This window comes from Canis aureus, chromosome 31 (genome assembly GCF_053574225.1).
Source record: "Canis aureus isolate CA01 chromosome 31, VMU_Caureus_v.1.0, whole genome shotgun sequence".
Lineage (NCBI taxonomy): Eukaryota > Metazoa > Chordata > Mammalia > Carnivora > Canidae > Canis > Canis aureus.
In genome coordinates, this window is record NC_135641.1 from 40392817 (window position 1) to 40409805 (window position 16989).

At 42.5% G+C, this 16989-nt stretch overlaps 1 protein-coding gene across 7 annotated transcripts in view; it reads right to left on the reverse strand.

The window, feature by feature from the left end:
• Positions 1-16989, reverse strand: part of TNIK (TRAF2 and NCK interacting kinase) — a 377380-nt gene that overhangs the window by 290176 nt on the left and 70215 nt on the right. For all 7 annotated transcript variants that reach the window (XM_077880331.1, XM_077880329.1, XM_077880327.1 and 4 more), the window contains exon 2: positions 5164-5229. In XM_077880331.1, the coding sequence (XP_077736457.1) occupies positions 5164-5229 (66 nt within the window). The remainder of the gene's footprint in view (positions 1-5163; positions 5230-16989) is intronic.

Below are 16989 nucleotides of genomic sequence, written 5' to 3' on the forward strand. Positions count from 1 at the left end.
TGGAAATAGTAAAGTAAATGATTACAAAAAGCATTAGGATTAGCACTCACTCAAGTGGCCCTACAACAGGATAATAATCTACACTCATTTTTGCAGTTTCTGGAGGCATGACCCCATGTCCCTAACCATCAGAATGAACTCATACACTTAATAAAAATGTAGCTTCCTGGACCCCACCCCAGACCTACTGAACCAATATTTCAGATACTGATCCTAGAAATCTGTATTTTTAATAATTTCCCAAATATTTGTTTTGCACATTAGAGTTTGAGAACCTCTGCCAGGAGACTGAACCCCCAGAAAATGGATTTGTCTCATTTTGTAAATGTCCAAAATGGATCTGGCTTCTATAGACTATCAACAATTCATTTAAACATAAAATCCACATCCATATCCCACAATAAAATATAAGCAGAGCATTTTATTGATTACTTTTGTGTAAATATGCATTTCTGAAGTAAACAGACTAATATTGTATGAGAAATGCTGAAAGACTGGAAATGAATATAAAAAGAATTATCCAGGAAAACAAAGCTCAATTCTAGGCCTCATCATCATCAACAATTACTATGTGCCAGACTAGGGATACAATGGTGGCTAGACAAAGTAGGTCTCTACCCTGATTCTTCCTCTATTTATGCATTTAAATTGTTTACTATATACTCGAAGACAGAAGTAGATGATTTCGGATAGTGGCAATGCCATGAAGACAATAAAGACAAGCTGATGTGATAGAGTCTGTGGGGGAAGGAGGCAGAGGTAGTGGCTATCTGTATTAGACACTAGGATGAAAAGTGGTTTCCCTGAGGAGGTAACATTTGAACCGAGACCTGAAAGAAAAGAAGCCAGTCATGAGAGGGTTGGGGGAAAGTGTTCTAGACAGAGGAAACCACGGCTATGAGGACCTCAGGTTGAGAACAAGGTTTTATGAAAGTATTATAGGAATTAAATCAGAAATCAGATCACATATACAAAATGTCCTGCAAAATAGGAAACTATTTAAAATTAAAAAGTTATTTTTAGGAGCATCTGGATGACTCAGTTTTTTAAGCATCCAACTCTTGATGTCAGCTCAGATCATGACCAAATGGGTCATGGGGTCCAGTCCTGCAACAGTTTCCCCACTCGGTGGTGAGTCTGCTTGAGGATTCTCTCTCTCTCTCTCTCTCTCTCTCTCTCTCTCTCTCTCCCCTTCCTTGCTGCATGCTTGCATGCACCCTCTCTCTCTTTCAAATAAATAAATAAATCTTTTTGAAAAATGAGATACAAGTATGTGTTTGGGGGAAGAAAGGAGAAGTCTTCAAATATCTGAAGGAATATATCCTTGTGAAAGAAGATTTTATTTTACTTTTTAAAATAGCTCTGAGGGTATGGAATGAGCTTGAAATGGTAAACATCTTAGGAAGCCAGACTCTTGGCTCAAAATGATAATGAAGATTCAAAGAGAGCTGCAGGAAAATGGACTGACTGGGAGGTAGTGAGTTCTACATGACCAGAAGGGATCAAGGTTGGGCTGAACAGACATTTGGCAGAGGAATGATTACATTAGATGACCTGCAAGGACCTCTGCACTCCTTTGAAAGCACACAGTCACTCACTCACTCACAGTGCTCTCTCACCCATGCACTGTAACATCCAAGGTGGCCTCTTTAGTTCATGCTGTATAACCTTAAGGAGGTTTTGAGAAAAGCCTGAGAGATACCGAGGACTCTATCGTATTTCTAATTCACACATATTTTATTCCAAGCTCATCTGGAATAAAATAGGTCCCCATCTCTGTAACAACCAACATATATTCCAAAAGGGCAAATTAAGAAACAGGAGAGACTAACATTCATTTTTGAAATCTGTGGCTAAGATTTAGTGGTGTTTTAGCAGTAAACATTAAACAATTATCTCAACCTATTAAAATAATTATTTTATTTTAACAAAAACGTATCTGAATTCCATTAGCTCTCAATATGCATCATGCAAAACCTTTCGTAAATAGGTATGTGGCCTTTTGTTGATTTGGTTTTTAATGGGAGCCATAGCCCCAGGCAGATGATTTCCTCAATAAAAGTCCTGACAGAGAATCACTACTCTATTATTTATGGAGTCAGACCAATAAATAAAGTAAAAAAAAAAAAATACTGAGTTGCCACCTGACCACCTGGGACCAAAATGCTAAAGATAAATCTAGTCTTCCAAGGACAGAGAGCCCAAGCCATACTTGGGAGAAAGACTAGAAATAACTTTGAAAAGCTAAACATTACTATGACCTTTATATAAAATATTTATATTTCCACATCCAGATGTATGTGGCTCATATTCAAATAAACTGCAGGAAATATTCTCTTACTGTCTACAGTTTTTGTGCACATTTTTATTTATTGTATTAAATAGGTTCTTAAGAGCTACTTGTAAATAAAATCATATCATTACCCTTTTAGGATAACTTATAAAAACAACCTTATAATGAATCTTTCCATAAAATAAAGATAATGTCTATATAATTGCACAAAAAAATTTTACTTCATTTTATGAAATCCAAGAACACCAAAAGCTGGATTTATAAAAAAAAAAAAAAAATGAAATCAAAGTTTTAATACTTAGTATAAAGAAAGAATTTGTCGTAAAAATTTTTTGTGGAAGAATCTCTTCTTAGGGCTATAAAATTTCTACTTATGCCTGCAGTATTTTAGAAATACACCTATTTCATAAAAGGTAAATATAATCTATAATGTGAACAATCGCTTTGCACCTTATTTCTCTTTAGGTTCACATATATTTGATTTTGCTATTTTATCTTTAAAGACTTATTTATTTATTTGAGAGAGAGTGGGAAAGGGGCAGAGGGAGAGGGAGGGAAAGAATCTCAAGCAGACTCTCCACTGAGCACAGAGCCAGATTCAGGGCTCACTCCCAGGACCCTAAGATTATGACCTGAGCTGAAAACAAGAGTCAGATGCTTAATGGACTGAGCCACCCAGGTGCCTCTGATTTTGCTATTTTATTAAGCTTTAATTCTTCTGAACTCAGGGTGACAAAAGGACTGGATTAGTGGCTCAGGAAACCCAGGTATCTCCATACATAAAAGCAGGCACCACTTAATATCATCTGACTGGCCTAGAAACCAACCCCTTAAATGACTAGGGAGTTTTAATTCTTCAATTATATCATCACAAGTCCCCAAAGCATTTCTAATTATATTCTCACTTGACTAATGCACAGAAAAGCTGCAATGCCACAAAACAATACTTAGGGCTGGTGAAAGAGACCAGGTCTTCTGTCCCACATCCCAATGTGTTTGCAGTCTCCCTTCAGCTTGAGTGGTGCCAAAGTTTTGTATCAATCACTAAATAATGGCTCCTTCCTTCCTTTCCTTTCCTTTTCCTTCCTTCCTTCCTTTATTCATTTATTTTAAGTAGGCTCCATACCCAACTCAGGACTCAAACTCTCTGCCTACATCTCTGTCTCTATGTCTGTGTCTCATAGACAAAATAGAATAAATAGATAAAATCTTTAAAAATATATAGTTGGTAACTACCTTCCCTTTCTAAAAAGATCTGACACCTCTTGATACTTGTTTCCTCCCCTCCCCACCCCCAGCCAGGTAATAAGAAATTAGGAATAATTCTGAATTTTCCAAACATTCTCATCCTTAACTTAATCTCTTTGTTGTCTTCTCTTGCCAAGAGTGTAGTCTACCTCTTAGATTAGTAGACAAAGCTGTGAACTGTGCCCTAAATGCATTTTCTACAGGTGGGAAGCATGGTACAACGGAATGGTTCTAAGCAATGGCACCATAAAACCAAGAGCATGCAACAGAGTTGCAACTCCATACTGTCAGCAAATGAGAAGTAATTTTCTACCTAAATCAGAGCTTAATTCATTAGCCCACATTAATTCACAGGTTCAATCCAATTTCTCAAAATTCAATAATACAATCTTCCAACCTAATTATCTTCATTGACAGTATTTAAAAGCATTGCTGAGACACATTTCTTTCCTGTGTCAGACAGGATCAACATCAAGTGAACAGCTTGGGTGGACTACATTCTGTCTAATTGCAAGGGGTTGACATTTTAAGAAATAATCATTTCTTGCAAGGGAGAAATGTCCACCCTGGGTGGACACCAAAGGGTACCTCTCAATAAGTAAGGTTTAAATGCATCTGTTTACAATGGTGTTCAGATTCTCAAGAATATCGTGTGTGTGTGTGCGCGCATGTGTATACGTGTGTGTGTGTACTTTTGACATTCTGTAAAATTGGAAACATTACAATACGGATGACTTCTAGAGTAGTTCTAATCACTAAGAGAAGTTTAGAGATCAGAGAAGGAACTTTTCAAAACAGAACAGCGAAAAGAGATCATTTGTAATGAAACCACCATCCCATCTCACTACCACTCAAGAAAATGATGGCTATCTCCTTAGAAACAATCATGAGAAAAGAATTGGTTTGTTTTGAAGGCATTTATTTCAATAGCTCATTTACTAAAACCCCCTGAATTTTAATCCAAAAACAGTTCATCTCCATTTCCTTTTGAAAATCAGAAGGGATATCAACCCACATTTTTGTAAGATCTTTTACTGGGGGGCAATATCTTTTAAAAGCACTTTTGAGAGAACTTATAAGCAAAAATTAGTAAAAGGACGAAAAAAGTACTTCCTATTCCTCAAGTTTAACTTTTACTTATTTTCTATCTTCTAAAAGTCATTGCTGCCATTAGGCCTTTGCTTTGTGAGGTAGCCAGTTTTCTCCTAATACTGTTCACTAAGCTCAGTTTAATTCATGCCCTGAGCCAATGACAAATCTACTTTTCCAGCTGCAATACTTTAATAGGTTAAATTTCTAAAGTAAAAGGCATCCTTTAGTCCTTTGAAAACCAAATCTGGCAGCGTTAAAATAAAGGAAATTGGATACTTAAAGAGCTTCAAGTATGCAGCATTGGAATTCATGTGTCAGATGGAGACATTATAATATACAACTAAGGGTGAATCCCGTTTAGGCAATGGGACGACAGATATATTTTAAAAGATGAAGAGTCAATTAACAAGCATATTATTTTGTTTTAAATCTGTTACAAGGCATACATGAGCAAGAATAGACGGCACTGCTATTTAGCATTCATGAATCAAAAACCACAGAGAAGCCACGTTCAAACTCAATGATCTTACCTTATAAACTTGTCCATATGTTCCATTTCCAACAAGTTCCACCAATTCAAAGATCCCTGCAGGGTCCTAAAGGAACATAAACAAACAAAAATTCAAAACAATATTCCAGGCATTGTCTTAATCAAAAGCAAATATTTAAAATAAGCAAATAAATAACTTCAGCGTTGGGGGTTCTCGTATGTTATTATTAATTACTATTATGATTTAAGACAGCCACAGCCATGACACTAGTCAAAACCCACTCTGTTTCCATTTTACATTTCAATGGGATGTGTGTAAAACAGACAAAAGGAGACATGACTTCCCCCAAACAATAAAAAAGAATGAACACATTTCTTGCTGCCAAATGGAAATACATTTGCAGGCACATCGGGATACAATGAAAGACCCATCATCCTGAGAGGGATTCTAATTTTTCAGATCTTTCTCTTTGAAGCTTCTGAGCTGCCATTGTGTTGAACACAGTCAAGAAAGGGGTGTTTCTCTGTCATGGGGCAATCGTACATAAGGTAGTTAACAGTTCCCAAGGGCCAATACAGTCAACGTAGCTGCTTCTTCCCATTTTTCTTTGGCTTCACCTCCTCCTCTCTACCACACCGTCCCTGCAAAATATGTTCCTGTGGATGGTCTCCAGATCCTGCAGTACCTGAAGAGTACCTGCAGGATTTTGAACACAAACTGAATTGGAGATTTCTGCAAGTCCTGACCACCAAACAGGTGTCTGCCAACCCTCAGAGTCAGCTAAATGTGAGGGTACTTGATAAATGTCCAGTAATTGCTTTTATTTGTTACTGAATTATTATCCCCAAAAGTTGAAAAAAATATCAAAGCCTGTAAAATTCAACACAGAAGCATAAACTGACTCTGACCTCTACTGATCCATCAACAGGACAGAAATTGTTTTGTTAAGGGCCTAAATGAAGAATCACACACTTAACTGTCCACAGAGGTGAGGCAAGTTGACTGTCAAAGAGTGAAGGGGGCCAGCTGGGGTCTGCGGCAACCTGAAGAAGCCCTATCTCCCTGCGGGGGTTGGGGGTGGGGGGTCACGGAGCTGGACTCAGTTTTTATGTCAACCTATGAGCACGATATTGCTAGGTCTAAAGTCTTTTATTTTGTTTTGTTTCCAAGATGTCCTAATTTTTTTTAAAAGATTTTATTTATTTATTTGACAGAGAGAGAGAGAGTGCACAAGCAGGGGAAGCTGCAGGCAGAGGGGGAGGGACAAGCAAGCCCCCCACAGAGCAGGGAGCCCGAAGCAGGGCTCGATTTCAGGACCCTGAGATCACGACCTGAGCCCAAGGCAGACACTTAACTGACTGAGCCACCCAGGTGCCCCAAAGATGTCCTAGTTTTTAAATGTTAGGCACTAACTCACTTTATTTTTTTTAATGATTTTTATTTTATTTTATTTTATTTTTTTTAATTTATTTATGATAGTCACACAGAGAGAGAGAGAGAGAGAGAGAGAGGGGCAGAGACACAGGCAGAGGGAGAAGCAGGCTCCATGCACCGGGAGCCCGACGTGGGATTCGATCTCGGGTCTCCAGGATCGCGCCCTGGGCCAAAGGCAGGTGCTAAACCGCTGCACCACCCAGGGATCCCCACTAACTCACTTTAAATATATATATATATATTCTGAGGGAAGGATAAATGAAAAAAAAATGTAAAGGAAGTAACAGTTTTCTGAGAGCACCGCCATATATTATGAGGGTGACTGAAAAGCAGGAGAGGGAAAGAAAGCCTGGGCTTTGGATTCAGACAGACCTGGGCCCAACACCAGCTTTCCCTCGACTGTCTGCATGATCGCAGGTCACCCTGGGAAAGCAACTAGTCTCTGGGCAGATAAAGTGGAGATGACGCCTGCCTTGCAGAGCTCTGATGAAGAGGGAGTGAGGGCCTAGCACCACACCCTGCATAGAGCAGGCAACCCACTCGTGTCTAATGGCCATCAAGTTTAAGCTGAGGAACGACCCATCACCAGCAGCATTTAAAGGGCAAAGGGTTGCTTCAAGGCTGCCATTCGTGGGGAAGGAGACAAATGAGGTCAATGTGACAAGTAAGAGCTCTTTAAAGTTAGTCTTTCAGGGTCCCTGCGTGGCTCAGTTGGTTAACCATCCAACTCTTGATTTTGGCTCAGGCCACAATCTGGGGGTCCTGGGATCAAGCTCCATGTCAGGCTCCTCACTCCAAGGGGAGTCTGCTTGTCTCTCTCTCTCTCTCTCTTTGCCCCTCCCCACCATGAATAAATAAATCTAATAACTAAAGAAAGTGACAGTCTTTAGCAAACCAGGCCCAACACCAGCCCTTTGCTGTGTGCCTTCCAAGATTCTGCACAGAAAACAAAAAATAAATAAATAAAGCAAAAACCCAACAGCTGAAGCACTTTGTCACTGAGAAAAAACTGTCATCCGTATAATCCGTTGCTTTTATAAAGCCAGGAGGGCAAAAAACCACACTCCAGCCTGAGAAGTCTGGAAGCTCCAGCCACACCCCACTGGGTCTGCGGGGTGGATGATGTTCCGGGTGGAACCGTGTGACAGGAGCAACAGTAAGGGCCCAGAGCTCTGCTGACAGAGGCCTCCTAACTGAAGACCACCTGGGAGCCCTCGGGATGGGAAGGAAAAAATGGTGTGTGTGAAACTGCTAGGCCATTGGAGCAGCAGTTCTATTACAAACAGAATTAGAAAGAAATGAGGGAACAGGGGGAAAAAAAAGCCCACAAATGGTGGCAGCTGCTGTTTGTTTCTAAGCTGTGCTCCCAGTAGTTTGTTTGCTCAGTGGTGTTTCTGCAACAAATTTTGAGAGAGGTTCTACATTTGCTCGAAATATCTCAATTGTGTTTTCAACATTTGTTTTGTTTTTTTTTTTCCTTGACTAAAAAACGCAATTTGAATGAAAGAGAGAAGCAGGACAGTGACTACCACCTGCTTTAAGGGGCCTAGGAAGCATAAGGGGGTAGGGGGCAGGGGGTGGCGGTGGTGGAAGGGGAGCGCAAGAGCAGGATGCAGAGCTGGGACCAGTTTCTATGCTCAGGGGCCAACCCATCTCATGGACCTATCCTCAGGGCTGAGGTTTAATGGGCTGGTCTCAGGAGTAGCTGGGTGACTGACTTCTAGCTCTTCCCTCTCCTTGAACAGTCCACCAATGGGCCTATGGCTCAGCCAATAAGAACCAAGGAAGTGCAATGCCGAGACTTCTGTTCCAACTGCTGGGAGAGGGGGTATTGCCGCTGGATGCATCCAAGGGGCTCAAAAGCAAGAGTAACCACAGTTGGATTGGTGACCCACCTTCAGGAGGCAACCAAACAGAAAACAAGCATCATATCAGAGTGGTTCCCCAGGAAACAGAACTCAAAATCACTGATATTTACAGAGGGAGTTTATTGGGGATGTGCCTCAGAATCAAGACCCTGGGAGTGAAGGAAAAAGGATAGGACTGAACAGAAAGAATGCATTCAGCTGTGATACAGTAGAACCAAAACTTCATCCAATCCCACAGGAGCTCTGGAGCTGGGGTGACTCCCCAAAATTATCCACCTTGATGCATGGGGGCCTTTGCACACCACCTCCATTGACTAGTCATTGTATGCAGGCTGTTCCCCACCCCGTCCCCCCTCCCATCCCCATCCCAGAGGTTTTGATCTTGTGTGAATTGACACTCTTCTGCGAGGGACAATCCCCAGGTACCCAGACTTCTAGCAGGTGGGCAATGAGTGCCTCAGGTGCAGAGATGAGATCCAGGTGACCCATCACAGCAACCACTATAAGCATCATGGCTACAAAGGAGTATCGATTTGGAATTGGAAAAGAAGCCTATGAGCATGTATCTTCTAGAGTATGCTGACAGTAATAAGACAAAATGGCACAATTAGAGTCGGTATTTGCAAGGAGGGGGCTCCCTGAGATCCCAGAAAGCAGAAAGCAGAGCTATTGTTCAAGGGCACTTGAACTCAGCCCTGACCATCACTAAGCTTCCCTCTCCCCACCTCCACCCAGGTCCTGGAGAGCTGGTGTTTGTGAATGCTCCCTTACACAAACGCATCTAATCGCCAGTTAGGCTCTTGGGGATGGGCTACAGCTTGAACGGGGTGAGCACTCATTCAGCTGTTTTCTCTACTCTTGTAGGACTCGAACACAACTTCTCCCAAGGGCTACCGATGACTCAATCGCTTTATCTATAATGGTCTCTTCTCAGTCCTGTCCTGGCTGTTCCCTCTGAGGCACTGACATTGCTACTCTTGCTGAAATACATCCCCTCCCTTGTCTTCCACTCGGTCTCTCTCAGAGACTCTGTTTCTTCCACCTAGATCTTAAAAGTTGGCTGACCCCAAAGTTCCAACCTCCTGTTATTCACTAAGTGCTAAGGATTTCATCTCTCAATTCTCCATCATATCCATGTACTCCACTCCATTCATGCAACAGGCCTTCTCTTTCTGGGACTATTTGCTTTCAGTCAATTCTTCCTCCCTTCACACTGAAATTTCTAAAATAGATAGAACACATCATGCTTTAGAATCCTACACGAGGTGGTTCAAACTGAAAGTCAAGGTCCTGTCATTCTTCAGCCCAGTCTTCATTCCCAGTCTCATGTTCCATCACTTCATACTATAACCAACTGCCTCAAACCGCCCGCCATTTCCCTAGCACACCACACAGGCCGTGTCTCTTTGCCTTGGCTCATGTCTGTCTGCCAAGATTATTCCTTCTACCATTCTCCAGCAGGCAAGCCCAGGATGCCACCTCCCCTGTGAAGCTTTTCCCAAATTAGCACCACCAACTCTCTGCACCCACAGCATGTTGTACATGGCTCTATGATAACCACTTCCACATCGTGCCATCCTCTCTTCCATTTCTCGCCCTTAATAAATTACAAATTCCCTAAAAAACAGGAACTATAACATATTTATTTTAGTATTCCCCAGCACTTAGCCTGGTGACACAATGATTTACTGAATAAGGTTGATCCCACTCCCAACGCTCCACAACATGCATAGAAGAAGTTGCAAAAAAAGAAAAAAAAAAAAGGTGGGGGGATCAGGATGTTGAGCCAAAGGTCTAACAAACGTATCTCATTTATTTTTCAATCTAGACAAGCTGTCCCAGCCACTACTACCTCCATCCCCCCTACCCCACTTCAACCATCACATACATTAGCTCCTAGGGTATTTCCAGCTCTATTTTCTAAAGAAATTTCTAAAGAAATTCCCAGCTCTAATTTCTAAAGAAATTTTCTGAAGAAAATTCATAAAGTCCATTGCTTTAAGCTGTGCTTCAGGTGCATTAAGAAGACAGGCTGTCAGGATGTGGCCACGTGCAATGCAACCAGATGATGTACCTAATAATCATGTTACAAAGACAAGAAAGCTAAGAGACAAGAATCCGCTTAATTCTCTCTCTCTCGTGTTTGTTTAGCTACTCATAAAGCCAGGACGGACGGCATGGAAGGTTACATACACCAAGGAGAAAAGAGCAAATCGTTGACATTTACCAAACTCAGAAATCCCTGTTGGCTATACATGCCTTTATTCAGATCTTAACCTTTGCTGGGAGACAGAGAATTTAATTCTAAGGTAGAGTAGTTTACATTATTTCATAATGATCTATAACTACACATCAAAAGGCAAGCTGTGTCAGAAGAGAAAACTATAACTTTTCAGCAAGTCCTGATAAAGGCAAATTTGGTTAGCCACTGTCGTAAAAATCACAGTAATAGCTCACATTTCATGAGTATTTGTGTGCCAGGCACTGTTCTAATAAGCAGTTTCCAGGCATAGGTCATTTAATTATTTCAACTGTGTCAAGCGGATGCTACTGTTGTCTTCATCTTACAGATGAGGGCACCGAGGCACAGAGAGGTGAAGCAGGTGGTTAAGGTCACACCACCGACGGGGGGCTGCGCCAGGATGGGCGCCCAGCTGGTCAGACCCCAAACCCTGCGCTCTTAACCACTCGGTTCTCTACCCAGCTTCGTGGAATTAGCATTCCCAGCCCTTGACTTACCATCTGTTAGCTCTCCAGCCTCAGGCAACTTTCATAACTGCTCTGAGTCTCATTTTCTTCATCTTTAAAATGGGGATAATATTACCTCCCTCACAGGGTCACTACGACAGCCCTGAAAGTATCTAGACTAGCTCAGGGCCTGACACATAACAGTATTTTCAACAAAAACAGTCACCTCCTTCCTTTTTATCCCCTTTGGAAAAAAAATACTCATTTCATATACAAGGAATATGCCACAGAAAAATTCCATCTGTGTTTTGTATCCTTCCAACAAACAAAGCCAATAAAAAGAAAAGCTATTGTTTTTTCACCACCACCACCACCACCACCACGCACTTAGCAGATAGGGTCAGATATTTATGGACAAACAGATGTCTCTTTAGAAATTTACTGAGAAATCGGGAAGATACATTAACTTTAGGGGGCTCCTGGGATGTTGGAATAAATTCTCTCTTCCATCAGCTGAGGCCACTCAGGCGGCCTTGGCAGCTCCAGCCTGACTTCACAGCACAGCGCAGAGACTGAGGATGTAGGGGTTAATCGTCCTGGTCACTGAGTTATACTTTAATTCTTCCAGGCCTCCTGAATGACATGACACTGGATTTGTAAGAACACTAAATAACATCGCTAGACAAAAATCCCAAAGACTGCAAAAGACGAACCTAAATATATCAGTAGGATGATGAGGTCTATTTTCCCCAGCCCTTCTCCCTTCTCAATAAGAGACGGATTGGCAGAGATTATGGCCCACGGCTTAGATCCTAGGCATCCTTTCTCCCACTCTCCTCTCAGGGGCAGCCGTTCTGCAACAGATCTTTCACTTGGGGTCCTCGGTCCTGTGGCAGGGTGAAACAGAACCCAATAGGGTACAAAGGGCTGATACGGCTCCCAGAATGACTGTCTACCCCCCAGATTCCCTACCGACATCTGCCAAATGACTGTGCTTGCTCTGAACGTATGGGCCTTGAAAAGACCAAAATGTTATTTCTCTTAGAACCATATTTAGCAGCTGTTTTGTTCGGTTTCAGCCCTAACTGACAAGCATATGCTTACAAAAGCAAAACAGCACAAAGAAAACAGGAACAGTAGGAGAACCCTACATATTCATCTTGAGCCTTCAGGCTTTTCATCGTTCTTCCGAAGTGAGCAGAGTGCTGGCAAACATCGCACTGAGGCAACACGGCCCGACGCTGGCCCATGCTGGGCTCCCAGACAGGCAAGGCCCCTCGTTTTTTTACCGACCTTCCCTCCTTCTAATGTAGGGATCTGCTCCTTACCTTCCACAGTGGGGTTTATTCAGTGCCTGAGTGCTACTCACCTAACTACTTCCCAAGGTAGAAAAAGGTACCTGGGCCCCTGCCTCCTGGAGCTTCCAATCTGATGAAACAACAGACGTGAGCACATAATTACACGTGCACAGCCATTAAATTACAGTTGAGTTATATTAAATATAATGTAAATTATATTTATAATATAAATATATATGACAAGCAACACACAGGAAAAATGCAAGGTGCTCTGAGAGTGTGCACCTGGGAGATCTAGAATGTAATCCAGACTTACCTTCATTAACATACTGCCCAAGCCAGCATCTCAAACAGAACAGGTAACCCAAGTAAAAAACTATATTCAAAAATATAAAAATAAAATGACGATCGCTGAATTTTCACATTTGATCATTTGTGCAGAATGGAGTAAATTATGCACACCTATCGGACGATTCGCACAAAAAAGTTAGGGTTCAATTTGCGACTCTACTCCTTGCCAGTGTCATCTGAGCTCTCATATTCTGGTTTTCCCACCTGTAAAGTGGGGTAATCCCACTTGGCCTGGCGTCCTGGCAAGGGTGCCTCCTGCATGCGAATGTGCTAGCCACCTCCCCAGCTCCACTTGCCCGGGGTGGTCCTTTGGGAAGGGTGGTACTGATACAGGCTGACTCCAGGACACCATCCCCCACACAGTTGGGCCTGGCTGGCTGGTATTGGTGTCCAAAACCGGTTCCCGGCAGGGTCAGGACATGGTCCCAGCCAAGCGTCAAGCAACATCACCCTGGATGATGGTGGCTTCTAGTCCCCAGAACAGAAAGGCCAGCGACTCCTCACCTCCCGCTTGGCTTGCTACCTGTTCAGTTCCACCTGCTAAGGAGCAGCCGTTGGGAGTGAAACAGCTTCCCACGCACCCTGCTCCTGGTCACCTGCCCACTCAGGCCTCTGCAGCCCCAGCCTGTCCTCACAAAGGCAGCCTTTAAAATTAGATCTGAAACCTGGCTTCTCGGAGCAATAGCTGCCAGACCGTAAGCTATAATGGTCATCCTCACTAGCTCCTGAGTAGACAATGGCCTAAATGCTTTATGTGATTTTATTCATATTTAATCCTTACAGCAACCATGGGGTGTGCATATTACTAAACCCCATTTTCAGATGATGAAACTAAGGCTTCAAGGAATTCAGGAACTTACTTAGTAACTATTTAGTAGTAACCCCAGGTTAAATAGTATGTGGTGGAGACAGCAGCCAAGACCAGGCTGTAATGTTAGGATAAAAATACATCCTGTGGGGATTGTCATGAGCACCAGAAACAACATATAAAAAGCATTTAGCGCAAGGCACACTAATCCTTCATAACTATAAGTCGCTAATATTATTCTTGCTATTGCTGCTGGTATTATGAAAAGTTGCCCAAGGTGTCAGCATTGGTTAGTAGTAGAGGTGGGAGTCAAATCCAGATATTTTGAATGCAAGACTGTCGTTACTCACTTCTCTACAAATGGCCAATGCTGACGTTCACTTGGGGTTACTGGGATGGTGAAGACCTTGTGGTTTAACAATGAAACCACGGAAGGGCCAGTGACCTCCAACCAGGTAATATGACCAGCCAGGCAGCTGGGAACCAGAAGTAAAATGTGCCAATGGTTGCTCAGAGCTCCTGCCTTCCCATAAGAGCCCAGAAGGACTTATAACATTCACTTGGATATTTATTTTGATTTTGGTAGACCAGTTACTTTATTTTTTAATTTTAATTTTATTTTTTTAAAGATTTTATTTATTTATTCATGAGAGACACAGAGAGAGAGAGAGAGAGAGAGAGAGAGAGGCAGAGACACAGGCAGAGGGAGAAGCAGGCTCCATGCAGGGAGCCCAGTGTGGGGACTCGATCCCGGGTCCCCAGGATCAGGCCCTGGGCTGAAGGCGGCGCTAAACCACTGAGCCACCTGGGCTGCCCCTAGACTGGTTACTTTAATCCTTTGTGAACCGTTGGGATTCAGCGGCCAGCCTTTCTCACTCTTCCTAACGCAGAGACCCTGAGCCATGACCACAAACCAGCCTGTGCCCGTGTGCAACGCACAAAGCCCACTGCTCTGTTCAGAGACTATTTCCAACTCACCCACTGTCAGGAATGCTTAACTCCATAAAGCAGACTGAGAAATTTCTCCAGGATAGTAAGCCAAAGAGTAGATTTTAGACAAGGATAGGGATCTCCAGCTTCTAGAACTTTCCTCAACTCTCCCACAGTCTGTTTAAGCTCAAACGTGGGAAGTTGCTCTAAAGGTCAGTATGTACATAAGGGCCTCTAATCTGGTTCCTTCTCTCCCATCATCAGGTTGTCCCAGAGCTCATAGAGCGGCACAGGGAAATGTAGCATACAGCTTACCGAGTTATGCAAACATGAGATCTCTCTAGGTCTCTTAGGACAGAGTAACTTTTCAGTACTGGAAGCAACATGAGGTTAAAATTATGGGAACCAGACTAGCCAAGATTTGGGCATTCTTGCCTTTTTAAAGATGCTTAGATAAAGAAAAAGGATAGCATTTGCAGCAGATGGATTTTAAAGACAAGAACTTGATTACCTGAATAATTAAGTAAGAAATATTAGGAAACCATCCAAGGTTCCATTTTGGGAAGAAGGGTGTTAAGCCTTCCCCCCAAAGGTACTCATTCACCATCTGTTTACAACAGGCCAATGACATATATTTGCTTGAAAGCATTTTCAGCACTTCTCCCAACACCTACAGGCAACCATGTAGTTGACAACAGACCCTCTCTAAGGGGTGAGGTTAACATTGGCTGGTTGGATCCCCTATTACTCTTTTATTTCAGGAGAGGAGTGGGATGGCCAAGAGCCACATAGGAACAGACCACCGCCCATCAATACATACCTGGCGCAGGGGCCTATTATCTGGCAGATGATGGTAATGAGCCCATCCCAGTCCATCACTTGGTGTCATCACTAATGGTACAGATGGCTGGTGAGTTAATGCCAACTCTTAACATGGATTATTATAACAGAGCTTCACTGGCATCTGATCTATTATTTTTCTTTCAAGGCTTTTGTCCCTATGGCTAGGCTAGTGTAAAGAATATATTATTTGTCTGTCTGTTTTACAAAGCACATAACTTTTGTGTTTTTTTTTGTTTTTTTTTTTTGTTTTAAATTTTTATTTATTTATGATAGTCACAGAGAGAGAGAGAGAGAGAGAGAGAGAGGCAGAGGGAGAAGCAGGCTCCATGCACCGGGAGCCCGACGTGGGATTCGATCCCGGGTCTCCAGGATCGCGCCCTGGGCCAAAGGCAGGCGCCAAACCGCTGCGCCACCCAGGGATCCCAGCACATAACTTTTGAATGGAGGTTTATCCAAGGATCTAAGAAGGGTTTTTGGCAGATTCAAGAAGCTATTTCTCTGTCCTTCCAGGCTCTCAAAGGTGTTAGATCTCCATTGTCAAGTAAGTCTGGGAACAATGAGTTTAAAAGATCAGCAATTTAGGGGCACCTCGGTGGCTCAGTCGGTTAAGTGGCCAACTCTTGGTTTTAGCTCAGGTTGTGATCTCAGGGTTGTGAGATGGGCCCCATGTCCAGCTCCACACTCAGTGTGACGTCTACTTGAGATTCTTCACCTCCTGATCCCTCTCGTTCTGCTCTTCCCCCCACGTGGGTATGCTTACTCTCTCAAATAAATAAATAAATAAATAAATAAATAAATAAATAAATAACTTAAAAGATTAGCAATTTAGCTCACTCTTTACTGTGCACAGCCTCTCAGAGCCTTCAACATGTTAATGTTCCCCGTGAATCTCCAACGGAGGGAAAAGCTTTCCACATTTCCTAAACCTGAATAGCTGTGGGATGCTTTTTAAGGGAATTTTGTGTCTCTCTAAGCACTGGTGTTTGTAGAGCACAGGATAGAAAATGAAAGCGTAGAGAGCAATCTTCCCCTTCTCATTCCCACTCTCAACTGGAAGTTTGCATCTTTCCTTACTATAGCAGGGACTGCTCAATGCCACCCAATGTCCTTTCTTCCACTGTTCCTTACTAACAAAAATCCCAATTTTATTTGGGAAGCCAACGCATCCAAGTCAAAACCTACATGCCCTAGCTCCAGTGAAGCCAGGAGTGAATATGTGACTGAGCTCCGGCCAGTGTTATATAAGCAGAATTATTGTGGAGGACTTCCAGACCGGTTGCTTAAATGACTCAGCTGAGAGAAAGGCTCTTTTGTCTTCCACCTTCCTCCTTCCAGCTGCCTGAAATGTAGGTGTGATGGCCAGAACTCTGCAGCCATCTCTGACTCCAAGGTGAATTTACAGATTGAAAAACCCTTTTGCTAGGTCGTTACAGCAGAACAATAAAATAATCCTCAACTCTGATGACCATGGAACTGCCATATACCACCTTATGTCTGCTTATGTCTGGACCTCTTTGTCACGAAAGAAATATAAACTTCTACCTTCCTCAACACACTAATATTTCAGATTTCTTGTTTGATGTAACTGAATCCCAACTGATTTGCTTGAATTCTACTGTTCAGATATTTTTATTTATTTATGTTT